Raw genomic sequence first — 14,564 nt, forward strand, 5'->3', positions numbered from 1 at the left:
GCAGATGCAGTAATAATGATAGATATGACAGCTGCAGCCCTAATTTGCACCCTTAAATTGTAAAATAAGAGAAGAGATATTTCACAGTAAAAGATAAAGGTTGTGTCTACTGTCTCTGCTGGGTTGCGTCTCGCTTACATCATCTGACTTAGAACAGCCTCCAAACTATAATTGGCCTGTTGACTTTGTGTGTAAGATCTGTTGACCTTAGTCGCAGCATCCTGTCAGGGAGTGATGTTAGTCTTTTTCTCTCGTGCGATCGACTTACACGACTCTCCTGGTTTTTAAAACCCCACCACAGCGCAAAGTGACCAGCAGTTGCTCCCACTGCACGCAGTAATGCCGAACAGAGAACATGATGGGGCGACATTTGTAATCTTTAACATTCACTACAACAGAGAACGTGATTTATTTTTGTCCATAATCTGCTTTATCCTTTGTACAAAGTTGGCACAAATATATTCAAATACACTTCCAGGCCGGACACTGAAAACACTGAATATTAGCAAACTGACTTATGTAACTTCATAAATGTTACAGTGTGGTGTTGCAGATGAGCACCTTCATGTGTTTACACATCGACAGACAGCATGATTTCCCCAAGGCTATACCTCTGATCCGGGTTAGAGGACAACAAAGAGGAGGCGGGAGGGGGCAGGTGTGACTAGAGGAAACATGGGAATTCTTTTTCCTGTTATGAGATGTGTGTGTGAGCTAGTCTGTCCATTATGCTGTTTGGTTATGTGTTCTTTTGGGATTTATATGTTTTTATCTTTTTTTTTTAAAGGGAATTTTTACATATACAGTATATCTTTTTTCCTTCCTGTTGTTGCGCTGCTGTAGGGCTGGAATGTTTGTATGCAAATACACAAGAAAATGACAATAAACTAAATCTTGAATCTTGAATGTTATTATCTGAAAGTCTTGTGTATGAAGGCAGTTACTCATACAGGGTATGGCAGTTCATTTAACCATTTATTCATTAAAATCGTCACCAGTGTCTCATTTGTGGAGATGTTCAGATCAATGAGATCAATTTGTCCTCATTCTCATCTGAATCAACTGATCATCCAGTATTTGTCAGTGCTAATCCCTGTTTGATATTCATATTAAGCCAGTCAACGAGAAATGATGGTGAAACAGATGTGAGGTGACTGCTGTTTTTAATGCAAAGTGACTCTGCTCATAATGCTCGCTGACACTTACTGTCAGTGTGAATATCATCAACGGAGAAGCTGCTGTGGTCTCGACTCACAATGCTGTGCATTAGGAAACAGTTCCAGTGTTTCAATTACATTAGTGCTTCATTTTAAACCTCAGAGTGGTGTTGAATGTGCTGTAGTCTTGTAGCATTGAAAGCTGGCATCAAAGCCTTGGCCTGTTTCTTTTGCTTGTTTACTTTTCATTTGAATGGGGAAACTTTTCTAAATGGAATCTGTATTTTATTTAGACACAGTTCTTTATTTAGCACTGATGCACTTAGCTGTTTGGCAAAAATGAAATGAAAGAAAGAAATGAAAAAAAAAGAGATTTAAGGGGCCTGCACACCAATGCTCCACCTGCGCAGGTGATTTATTTTAGCTGAACTCTTCTTGACATCTACCTCACTCTCCAGTTAGCTTTGCTCAACTTTTTTGCACTAACTTTTTATTGTCATATAATCTTTAGTATGTATCATTATTTGTCTACTGTGTCAGTGACTATCCACCTTCAACCTGACCAGAAGTCTAATCTGTCAAGAAAATGTCTTTGTTCATATTACAGGCCTTAATGTTCAATTCCGATTTTTTTTAGTCAGATCTGATCTTTTTGTGTTGATGTTTCACAATCATGTTTGTAAGTGCTGTATCCAGCTCTGGTGTAAACACTGTTGAGGTCCTAAACTACCACATATACACAGATTTAACTGAACTGCGTACAAGAATAACAAAACAGAAACTGTCTGGTTAGCTGTTGTTCCTTCCCTTCGTGTTTATTTTTACCGGGCTGCGAGGTGCCAGCACAGAATGATGATAACAGTGAAGTGAGATGATACAAAACCACATGACCTCCAATCTGACCATTATCAGATATGAATCAGATCTAAGACCACATATGCAAGTGGCCCAGAGCTGATATGAAAAAATCTGATTAGGTTTGTTCACACTTCCGTGAAAAAAATATGAGTCATAAAATTGAATGTGGGCCACTTCAGCATGTTATGTGAACATAGCCTTTGAAAACACCCACAAAACTATGGCGGGCCTTTAAAACATGACCAAACTAAGCTATTGTATTGTATAGTTTGGGTATCAGAAATGTATCGTATTGGCACAGATGTTAAAAATGTTTAAGCAATACCCAGGTGTGGTTTGAATAGGATGCAATAGACTTTTTTCACAGCAGATATGTTTACATGTCACAACAGGAAAAGCAGAGGTGTAAATAATAAAATGAATAACGGCTGGTGTTGGATCCTGGTATTGTTCACGCCGGCTCACTGTCACTCACACTGTCATGATGTCTTATTGGGACACTTGAATAGAGCAGAGCCATCATTAATGTTATTAGTAATACCTGTGCTTTTCCTACTGTGACAAGTCAAAATGTCTGCTGTGAAAAATGCCTATAAAAGTTAAAAATGAACACTGACCTTGCCGACTGGCTCTGAACATGTCAGAAATGTAACTATAAAGTAGTAGTATGCAATTGTTTAAACCAGGTAAGTAAATAGTAAAATCCATGTTACATAAGAACTGCTATGGATCATAACACAACTTGAATTACAATATCAGCTCATAAATGATGAACAGTGACCTGCCATAGAAAGGTTCATACACATCCATGCTATTGTGAATGTATCTGCACATGTGTGCACCAGGGGTACTGTGTTCTACGCCACCACTGCTTTCCACACACACACACATTCACACACGGTCTCTGTCGAGGCTCTATTCTGACACATTGTTCTCATTATGTTTCTGGCAGAAACCAACTTTGAGGGAGGGGGAGAAAGTAAGAGGGACTGGACAGGATTAGGAAAGAGGTAGAGAGGCAGGACTTTATGAGAGGTGTGGAACAGAGGAAAGAGAAGGATGAAGAAGTGAAGGAGGACGGTAAAAGATTTAGGACTACAGATGGAGAGAAGAGAGGAGTGAGAAGGAGGATAGGGAGAGAGGAGAGGAGGGAGGAGATCAGGAGAGGAATGAGAAAGAAGCGAGTGAGGAGAGAGAAGCAGGCCAAACCACAGGGGAATTTCTGGCCAGTTTTTGGGGAAAAATACAGAGGCCGGGGTCTGACTGCCTGACTTGCTGCTCTGTAAGCTATTATTTCGGCCATACCATAAGATGATTACTTTGTGTGTGCGAGTGTGTGTGTGTGTGTGGTGAAAAAGAAGAGAAGAGGGTGGTTTGTAGGCAGATAGCTTTACGGGTAGCTCTGCACCGCAACTAACGCCGCAACCAAAATATGTGTTGAGTCAGATTCTTCCGCTCCTCTTCTATTCGTCCTCTTCTTTTTCTTGCGCCCGTCCTCTTCCATGTTTTCCTCTTTCTCTCTGTTGCAGCGGGCAGCGAGGTATGAAGGGAGGCAGATGAGCCAGCCTCATGGGATAGTGGTCGGCATCTCTGGGGACTCTCCCTCACACACATTAATGTAGATGCATGCACAGAGGCAGAAATGTGCAAACACACACACATACACACACACATGCAAAGAGCTGGTAGTCCTCTGTGTACAGGCCTAATTAGAAGCAGAAGTAGAGCTGAGTGACGGGCCCAACAGAACTAATGAGTTCTTTTAACGGCACAAAGGAGAGACAGACAGATGGACAGACTGACAAACAGACATGCAGTGCAGGCAGAAAGCACCAAATCTGACTGTAATGATGGAAAGGGGAAAAAGCATTTTATCTGAGGGAGACAGACCGTAGAGAGAAAGAGATATTTGTCCTGGCAGGAAAAACTGGAGAAGAATGTAGCACGGAAAAAAGGAAAAAACCTAATCGATGCCACTGTAAACAGCCTATGAAGATCTGCTGGCATTTCACATATTGCCGTAATTACTGAATTGAAAGACAATACTTAGCAAGTATTGCAATGCTGACCAAAATATGTCAGTAACAGTATTGAAAACTGTACCAAAGCACTGAAAGCTGGCATCTAAGGTCTGGTGAGATTTGTATTTTTTAAGTAACAGGAGTAGATGTAATTTTAACAATTCTATCAGGTAATTTAACTTCCTTATTAAGTAATTTAGTAATTTTTTTTCTCTCTAGCACCACATAAGGTTGACATTTTTGTTTTTAGTGAAATGTCTTAACAACCACTGGATAGATGTCCCCCCTTTGTGACCAAATACCTACAAAGCTAATGACATTCCCGCCAACCTCAGCTGCACTTTGTGTTTAGAACTAATTAGTAAATGTTAGCATGCTAACACATGTATATAAGATGGTGAACATGGTAAACATTATGCCTGTAACCTGCTAAACATCAGCATGTTAGCACCGATATTGTGCTCAAAGCACCACTGTGGCTGTAGACCCTTAGTCCTGTTAGAAAATCATCACAAAATCAATTACGATTGCAATATTGACCAGAAAATATGTAATTAGGTATTTTCCTCAATTTAGTCAGCCCTACATTTTGGTATCTGTTTTGGCATTGGTATCACAAAATTTAAATATGCCCTATTGTTGTGTGCAGTATCACCTTCATATATAAAGCAGTTCATATTAAACAATTGTATGTTATATGTGAACGCCAACGGGATTCATACAGCATTATGAATGAGTCACCATCTTGCAGCCATATTTTTGACAACGGTAACAACGAGGCAACAGTGGAACAGGTAGAGACGGCATGACGGATAAACCCTGCTGTAGTGTTTGTAGCATCTCAGCTGTTAAAAGAGGCTTTATCCCATGACGATGGATTTGATTTCTGTGGCTACATCAAAGACCGCAACTGCTCCCAGCCCTTTCATTTAGACCGAACAAAAAAAAATGAATAGAAGCAGATGTACAGTGGCTACACTGCCAACAAATTACACAACAGAGCATTCATGTGCTACACTGCAGCAGAGTTTTTCCCTAACGACATTCAAGAAGTTTTGCTTGTGAAGTTACTGACAGCAAAATCTGAAAGCTATTGCAAGAACCTCACTATACACAGTGCAAAATTACAAAACCAGAGAAATAGAGAATCGTGTTTGTCATATTTAAGATGTTCAGGTTAGAACTACACGTAATTGCCATCTATTCTTCTCTCAGTCGTATCAGTCCTTCAGTTGTCTCCTCTTCAGTTACAGAATACAAAATATCTACTTGAAAGATTCCTGTTGACAAACTTGAAAAGTAGATACTTTGTATTTCCATGACATCACCTTAAATATGGTTCTGGGTTGGTACTCTAAGTTACTTTTGTGTCCGTATTAGAAGGGCTTTGTCCTTTGGTAATCATCAGCTAGAGGTCACGGTATCCCATAACATCGTACTAAATAACAAAACGAAAAGTAAGAGAAAAGCTGTGTGCAAACCTGCCATATTGAGTCAGTGCTTACTCGTAAGGCTGCTAAAGCAGTGCTTTCACTTTCACCAGCTCCCTTCCAGTGCTGGGAAGTTAATTGTTTTCATATCCTCTTTTGCTCTCCCAACTGATTAAAGGGCTAAATCTGAAGAACATTTACACGTACTGTATATACATACAGTATTTAGTCCTACTGTATTTTTCTCAAATTTGTCTGTCGAAAATTAAAGTAGGCAATGATCAGTTAAGAGTGACAGTAAATAGCGAGCTACAGACAGATGTAGGTGATACAACATGTATGTACTTTGTCTAATGGGTATAACTCTAAATGTCCAGACATCATTTTGAAAGCAGATTTTGAGTGATTATGATACACATAAATGAGGCTCTTGCCTCTTGCACAGATCATAGGTTAACATGTCTGAGTTGATTTACAATTATTCTGATTCTCACAAATGTTAGGAATATCAAGGTGAGAAACTAACACATTTAAACATTCTTTCTTAGTGCTTATTGTTTTCACGTTTTACAGTCACTTGTAGAGCCACAAGCCCACATCTGATGTCGTATATACTCCTACCTACCTATGCTATCTTCACACTTACCAGGCAGGCTATGTGGAGAGTTTGTTTTACTGCACTAGTGTCCCCCACGGCTCCATACTGGTTCCTTTTCTCTTTCCTTTCACACTAGATTATTTGCTGTATCATCACTTCCAAAAACTTTTTCCTTCCCTGCTATGCAGATGACACTGAATTATATCTTTTTCAGCTTTGACACTCAGGTTAAGGCATGCCTCTCTGAGTGTCTTGGGCTTGTGCCAACTACGTCAAGTGCAGTCTCAACAAGACTTAGGTGTTTCTTCCATGAAAATATCATTCTCTAAAATATTCAGTCAATACTGAACAGACAATAGTATGACCAATACTAGAGTTTTGAGGCAGATACTGATATCAATATTCAAGAGTTTTAAAACTCAGATAAGAATATATCTGCTTTTTTTCTATTATTTTTGAATAAAACACATAACGTAATAAACATTTGTTGGAATGATCCCTTTTTAAAAAAATTTTTAAAAAAAATTTTACTGTTGAAAAATGAACTTAATAAACTCAGCGCTCTCTGGCGGACAAACTATGCAATGGTCATACTGTTTCTGAACTACTTCATATTGCTACATCTGCTTTTCTGTGGTGGAAATTCCTGTGTCTTACTGGCCGATATATGTGAAGATATACCACACTTGGCAAATAAATTGGAAAGGACCACACTGCCTGCTCCCTGGACCATCAAATATCTTTGACCTGCAAGGCAAACATTGTCCTGTATACCTCAGAGTTGTTTTGTCTGTTAAAAGTGCCATCCACTGGTCTCTAATAAGATAGAGAGAAGAAAACTAAACATATCTCACAGAAGATTTCCCTGTAGTTAGTTCAGTAGTCATTTGTAGCAATGTTTCTGTGGTGATTTTTCTGGCTCTGGCACGGGATGATGACATTGCTATTCCAAATTGTGCCTACAAAGCTTTGATTTGCTCAATTGTTTTTACAACTGTGGAAACAGGCATCCATGAGTAGGACACCAGATTAGTTTTGTATCGCTGAAGAAATCTAAAATGTTGGCAGTGATTCGGTGGTCTGGAACAAGGTTAGAGGTTTTGGACAGTAGTCTTCAATTTCAACTTTAACTTTCCATAGAACACATCCAAGTTGTTTTACGTGATGTGAATCAGTATTAGTTGTACAGGTCATGGAAGTACTGATAGTATTATTAATGACATTCTTATTAGCAGCATTATCACTATTAGTGCCAATAATTTGATACACAGAGGGCTTTGACGCCACAGTTCAGTGATACTCCGATTGATACTCAGTGAGCTGTTCATGTAGTATTTGAAGATAAAGATGTACAACCACAGAGAGCCCTGGGTCTGTGGCCGGAAAATATCTCAGCTGAACATCTCTGCACCAAATTGGATGATTAGTCTGAAAGTAGGGCTTCGCAGCAGAGACTTCTTCCCTACATATGACTCTCAGACATAAACATGGGCATTCAGGAATGCTCACTCTCACTTACTTGCTCTAAACCACTTGCGTATGCAGAAATGATCCCGGGCCTTGTTGGTAGGGACGGTGTGGTTAAGAGGGCCGGTGAAACGAGGCTTCATTTCTTGGCTCGTTGCCTCAGCATTACTACCAGCACCGCCCTTCACTCTGAGTCATACATAGCATAATGTAAACACAAGAATGCATGGACTCATGCACTGTGCAGCTCTCTCTGCATTTATGGCTCAGTCATGAACTCTTTGTATCTCTCCGTGAGTTCATTTTAAAATAGTCAACAAACATGCCGCAGCAGACTTTATCATATATTTTTCCAGCTTTCATTTCTCATGTAGACACACACACACACACACACCTTCGCAAACCTAATATCTCAGTCTCCATTCAAGAATGACCTCACCTCTTGAGAGCCTCGTCTCAGGTTTCAGACAGAGCAGGCCAAACCAGTGGTCCTACACATAGATAGTTTTTTCTCATATTCACACACACACACACACACACACACACACACACACACACACACACACTGTGTATCCTATTTGATAGCACAGATAGACCAAGAGAGCATGCACTGAAGGAAACAGGAGATAAAGTGGGCATGTACAAGAGACGATAAAAGAGTGGAAGAGTAAGCGAATGCACGTGACCAAATTTGGAAAGTGAATCCGTAACATCGGAGCAAAAGCCATTCTTTTACAAACAGCCGACCTGCCAAGCTTACAGCTGTACAGCCAAGTCAACTCATGTTTTTCTAAGATAATTTCACACAGGGGACCATTATGTCCTTTTAAGACATGCTGGAAGATGGCAGAAACTGTTTACGTTCCAGATTCTTGGCCAGAATATGATCAGTGTCCTTTTCATTTGGATAACGTACTGTATGAGTAATTAGGTATGTTTAAACTCCAGGCTGGACAAACACAAGACAATCTCTCCTTCCCATTCCACATAATTTACAAGCTGAGTATTGAAGGAATCAAATCACAGTTTTCTCCATGCATGTTTGAAAAGTCTAACACTAACTGGGCCCATAAGTACATTTAAAAGCAGATTAAATACTGACTTCTTTCAGACAATCCCAGAGTGTTTCCTTATGGCCTGGTTTATAGCTGCCGCACCATATATCCTGAGTGACTGGGTGTTATTGGGTGGAATCCCACAGATGGTCAAACTATCAACATGGTATTTTCTGGAGATCTGTAGATATTCAACAGCTGTCTCGCTTTGGATCGGGCAATAGTTTGCTTTACCCTACAGAAATCTGATGTGTTTATTCTATTATAATAAGAAGGAATATTAGTGGAAGTTGCATATTGTAAAAGCTTTTACTGAACTTCGCTAAATAGGAGCAGGATGATATTGGTACTTTGGAAAACTTGGGATGCCCTTGGTGTTTCTCCAAATAATGTTACATGTTAAGGAGTCTTTGGAACCATAAGTGTCTCAGGTGTTAGTGCTTATAAAAACCTGCTGCACTCTCATTCTCCTGCAGCTTTACAAAAGTTTCAAATACAAATTTATTGGGTGGCTGGTTCCAATATAGAGCTTCAACTAATGATTTTTTCCCTCAGTGGTTAATCTTTTTGTCTATAAAATGTAATTTTGTCTCCACTACTCCAAAATCTGAAGATATTCAATTTAAAACTAAATAAAACAAAAAATAATGGAATATCCTCACATAAGAGAAGCTGGCGCCAGAGAGTGCTCACCATTTTCTTTGATAAAACATTTAATTGGTTATCAAAATTGTTGATTCATTTTCTCTCATCAAGATTATTTTAGTTTTAGCACTATTCATGTTATTGACACTGATTCCTCTAGAGATATTACACCTTGCAAGTTCAGTAGGGTTCAGTATATGGGTTTGTGGCTGTCAGAATTATTCAGTTAAAGCTGCACTAATCAATATTTTTGTATTAACAATCAATCAAATGACTGTGTAATGTGAAAGGGGTCACTCATAGTATTAAATTTACATTTACGAGTTATCACCCAACAGTGCAGTTCCCCTCTACGCTAAAGAGCATTTTAGCATCTTTCAGCTCATTGTTTTGGTGTTACAGTGCACGTTTACTGTTTGGTTCAGTCTCATCATGCTCATCAGCCTTATTTCCAGCAGCAACAAGCAGCTGTTTTCAGCAAAAAAAAAAAAAAAGCTCAGATAAACCAACTGTATACTATCAGCCCAGCACCAAACAATGAAAGACAAAGTTAGCAACTAGCTGGTGAATGTAGTGGAGAATTTAGCAGCTAATGAACCAGATATTTCCCCCGGAAATGATCAATCAATTCAATTGATCGAGCTACAAGGAGAGTGAACATTTGACTTATACTTGTCAATGTGCTAATGTTGTTCAGTGTCTGCTGGATGTATAAATAGTAAACTGTTTGCTATCATGTTTGGCACAACTTTAAAAGGTGATAGTATGTCATTGCTGTGTTTACAGCTTTTTCACTGCCCCCAAGTGGCCAAAAAATCCATTAATGCTGCTTTAAATTGAAGCCAATATGAAGTATCTTTAAAGTTCACCATCCAACAAAACAAACAAATACGAAACAGAGAGTGAGGGTCTATTCTGTGTGTTGTGAGAAGCCTCTAAAATAGCACTTAGACCATGGACACTGTAATAGTATAACTATGAGTCAACCTGAGTGCCACTCAGTCAGGTCACTTTGAATGGGGCCTACTATTGGATGCATGCCAGTTGATGTTTTATGTCCTTTCTCTTTGTGTTCCTCCACAGTGAAGTACATCCGTGAGGTTTCTCCGCTCTTCAAGAAGCCATCCCTGGTGGCCGACCTGCCGTGGGACGGGGTCCGCCCGCAGTCACCCAGCTACAGTGGCAGCGAGGACTCTGGGTCACCTAAACACAGCAGCTCCTCTTCCTCCAAAGACAGAAAGGTCATCAGCCTGAAGATGTGCTTCATCAGCAGGAACCTCACCATGCCAGATCTGGAGAACAGGTCTGATATAAGACTCCTCAGTGTTTGTGTTGGAGAGAAACGGCAGAGTATGTGGGAGTTTAGGTGTGGTTGGGTGTGCGTGTGGTTTTTCTGTGTCCAACTTCTGTTCATTACATTGGAATGTTTGTTCTGTAAGAGATAATGAGTGTGTCAAAAACGCTCTTAGATCTATTAGATTCATCCAAAAAAAGAATATGGAAAATAGCCAGTAAGATGTATACATTAATGACAGAATAACTTAGCCACTAAATGATAAAGCCACTAAATCATCACTGCCACCAACGCTAGACAGGTGGGTGATATTAAATTGTCTTGTAGCTGTATGTCAACCTCTTATATTGTGAAACTGTCTGTCACATCCCTGTGGTTTAAATGTTCCTCTTTGTCATTGCAGTTTGTTTAGATTTTCCATGCGCTGTCATTGTTTTCCGCTCACCGTTCTCATAGATATATTAAATAATTTATCACGTTTTTGATCAGTGCATCTGCAGTTTGAATGCAGGCTGTTTGAGTTTTGAGCTTCATGAGTTGTCTTAGGTTACATTGAAAAAATCATATCAAAGTGCTGACTGCCAGAACTGTTGTGTATATATGACAAATGGCAGGTAACCCATTCGACACAATTTGCATCAAAAATCACAAACCTTATGAACACACTGAAGTCATATATATACTCCTAGAATCTGTGAACTTACTCTCTCCAGTGATATGTCTGATGTCCATTGAATCATTGAAAAAGGATGCTCCTTGTAACTTAACTCCTTGTAAAGCTTCGATGCTTTTTTCAAAATTAAAAGTAATTGTACTTCACATTGTACTCAACTGAAAGCATGAAAGGAACCATGATGGTAAAATCTTTAAGGACCACTGTGTAGGATTTAGTGGCATCTAGCAGTGAGGTTGCAGAGTGCAACCAACTGAAAACCCCTCCACCTCCCCTTCCAAACATGTGGGAGAACCTACGGTGGCTGCGAAACTCGCAAAAAACATAAAAGGCCCTCTAGAGCCAGTATTTGGTTTGTCCATTTTGGGCTACTGTAGAAACATGGCGGTACAACATGCTGGACTCCATGGAAGAGGACCCGCTCCCCATGTAGATATAAAGGTCTCATTCTAAGGTAATGAAAACAATGATGATTCATATTTTCATGTGATTATACACTAATTAAAACATAATTATGAATATTATATTCCATTTATGCCGAGTCCATTCTGCTAGATGCCACTAAATTCTACACACTGCACCTTTAATGTAAATGAATTCCATAAGAAAAGGGAAAACATTTTTAGACTATTATTTGATAGATATTTTGATAAAACTAAAGACATAAAATGTCATATCAGCACAATTCTTGTATCCCTGGAACAATGAAACTCTCTGTCACAGCACGTGTACATTACCACTTACATGTCAAACGATGGTATATCTGAGAAATGTATTCTGAAAATAATTTTCAGCATCATATGCTGTTTTTGGGAACCATAACAGTAAACTTGTCAAGCTGTCATGTGAACGTGAACATGTGGTGTCTCAACCCCAACTCTAAATAGACTTTTGTGCTTTTGCATGATTAGTCCTTTTCCATGAGGTGTTAACGTTATTTTGTCTACTCCCTGTATGTCAATACATTCGGGCAGCTGATAACTGTTTATACACGTCCTTTCTCTCATTCAGACTGTTGGAGCTTCATTCCCCTGACGGCCAGCACACGGTGGTGCTACGCTGTAAAGACGGCCCCACCGCCAACTCCTGGTTCACTGCCATCCACACCAACATTGCCGCCCTGCTGCCACAGACCCTGGCTCACATCAATTCCTACATGGGGGCCTCGGCTTCCACACATCCCCACCTCAAACACATTGGGTGGCTGGCTGAACAGGTATTTTCTGCCCTATTTAGTTTAACAGCTGCATTCTATGTTATACATGTGAAAATCCCTTTCAGTTGCTCTGAGCTTGTTGATAATCTTTAAATATTAGACTCTCCCCAGTAACACTAGATGGAGACAAGAATAACACAAAAAGAGTCTTAAAACACTCAAACATTTAATGATAATAGTAATACATGCTTAGCCTAGCTTAATACAAACAGTGGAGGCAGGGGGAAATTGCTACACAAGGTTTTATAAGGAAAGAGACTTGCCTTCCAACAGCTGCATGACAACTGTACCGTATCTTGTTAGCTGGAAAGCTGTTCATTGAAAACAAACAAAGGTTGAGTTACAGTCACTGGTTTACATTTTTTTGATCTGGATGCATTTTGGCAAAATACTAACAAATTCATATTGAATTGTTTATCTCTCCTCGCTATTTTTAACAAGCAAAGCGCAATGAACCAAACACAGACTGTGAGATTTGCAGGCCAACAGAGTGGTGTGTCCTCTCCAGTGAAACCATCTAGCTTATTGTGTTATGACAGTGCTGAAACCTAGCGGTCCATCTGTTGTGAGGACAGAACGTTTGAAATGTTGCGTGCGGTTAGGCATCCAGCTCAGACAAGAAATACTGTAGCTTCAACACAAAGATGTTGCTAAAACCAGGTTTTTACATTTCAGTTTCTACACTTAAAAGAAGATGCAAAGGCTCGATAAGGCATCTTTGTGTTTGGAATGGCCTGAACAAATTTTCATTGTTTTACAATAAAATCTAATTTAAAAAGATGAATTAAATTGTGGTACCATAAAATTAAATTTTAGGACTCAGTACATATCAAAGTAGATATACAGGGCATTTTCAGGTCAGATAAATATTTACTTAAAACACAAGTTGTTCTCCAAAGGAAATGCTATCAGAGGTTCTTCAGTTTAGTTTGCTGCATTTCATTTCTCCTGCGTCACTGCACGTACCAGTCCTCAAACATACAGGCTGGAATTTCTGCTCTAACGTAATAACTGCAGCAGCACACAGGAAGAGTGTGTTTTCCTGAATTAACCATAGCCCTATATTTAAACCTGTCAATTGAACAGTGTAGCAGAGTTAGTTCACATTCTGAATAATATCTTTTCTCTTTGATGGAGTGTTCATTCATGGTCATGTTGAATGTATGGATGTCGGACTCTGTTTATCTTTAACGGGCTAAAACAGGAAACACCAATGGCAGTTTCCGTTGCATTACACTATTTCCTGTAGAGCCCACCTATTCACCACAGTTGCACACACAAACATGTCATTGCTTCTCACTCTAACTCCAGTAACACTCCAGTCACTCTGCTGTGACTCAGAGACAAACACACACCTATTTTTAACACATTGCTATCATAAATTCAGGTCAGACAGTCAGGGTGAGCTATTTGAGTACATTACTGAAACTGCACAATATCAAACTACAACATTACGACTGTTAGAGCTGCGACAATTAGTTAATGAATTGATTAGTTGCCATCTATTAAATTAATCACCAACTGTCTTGATAATAGATTAATTGTTTTGAGTCATTTTTGAGAAAAAAAGGTCCAAATTGTCTGATTCAAGCTTCTTAAATGTAATCATTGTCTGGTTTATTTAGTCTTCTATGACAGTAAACTGAATATCTTTGGTTTGTGGACAAAACAAGACACTTGAAGATGTTACTTTGGCCTCTGGGAAACAGTGATCGACATTTTTCACCATTTTATGACATTTTATGGACTAAACAACTAATCGATTAATCAAGAAAATTATCGACAGATTAATCAATAATGAAAATAATTGTTAATTGCAGCCCTAATGACTGTACACCATCAAACCTGCCTGTACACTCGTGTACGGCAAGTACCCTAAATGGCAATATTGATACTACTGGTAAGTGACATCTGACAAAGCTTTGACAGACAAACCTGAATGATACAGTCCACCACTCTGCACTTTAGCTGCTTGAGTTTACATTAGCACCACAGACTGAGGTGATAATCTGCTTCACAGCCATGAATCCTATAGGTCCAGATTCAGAGCTTCTAAGGTGAAAAGCTTAAAACAGTGATGCTGCATGATGAGCTTAAAATTTTAAGTGGGAGATTTACACGCTCATTTACACGCTCGCTAGCTGCTTGCT

General features: G+C 39.3%; 1 protein-coding gene across 1 annotated transcript in view; it reads left to right on the forward strand.

The window, feature by feature from the left end:
- sntb2 (syntrophin, beta 2) overlaps window positions 1–14,564 on the forward strand; it is a 31,372-nt gene that overhangs the window by 6,990 nt on the left and 9,818 nt on the right. Inside the window, exons 2-3 of the mRNA XM_067588999.1 lie at window positions 10,315–10,534; window positions 12,210–12,414. Coding sequence (XP_067445100.1) covers window positions 10,315–10,534; window positions 12,210–12,414 — 425 coding nt within the window. The remainder of the gene's footprint in view (window positions 1–10,314; window positions 10,535–12,209; window positions 12,415–14,564) is intronic.

This window comes from Thunnus thynnus, chromosome 5 (genome assembly GCF_963924715.1).
Source record: "Thunnus thynnus chromosome 5, fThuThy2.1, whole genome shotgun sequence".
In the NCBI taxonomy this organism is placed as follows: domain Eukaryota; kingdom Metazoa; phylum Chordata; class Actinopteri; order Scombriformes; family Scombridae; genus Thunnus; species Thunnus thynnus.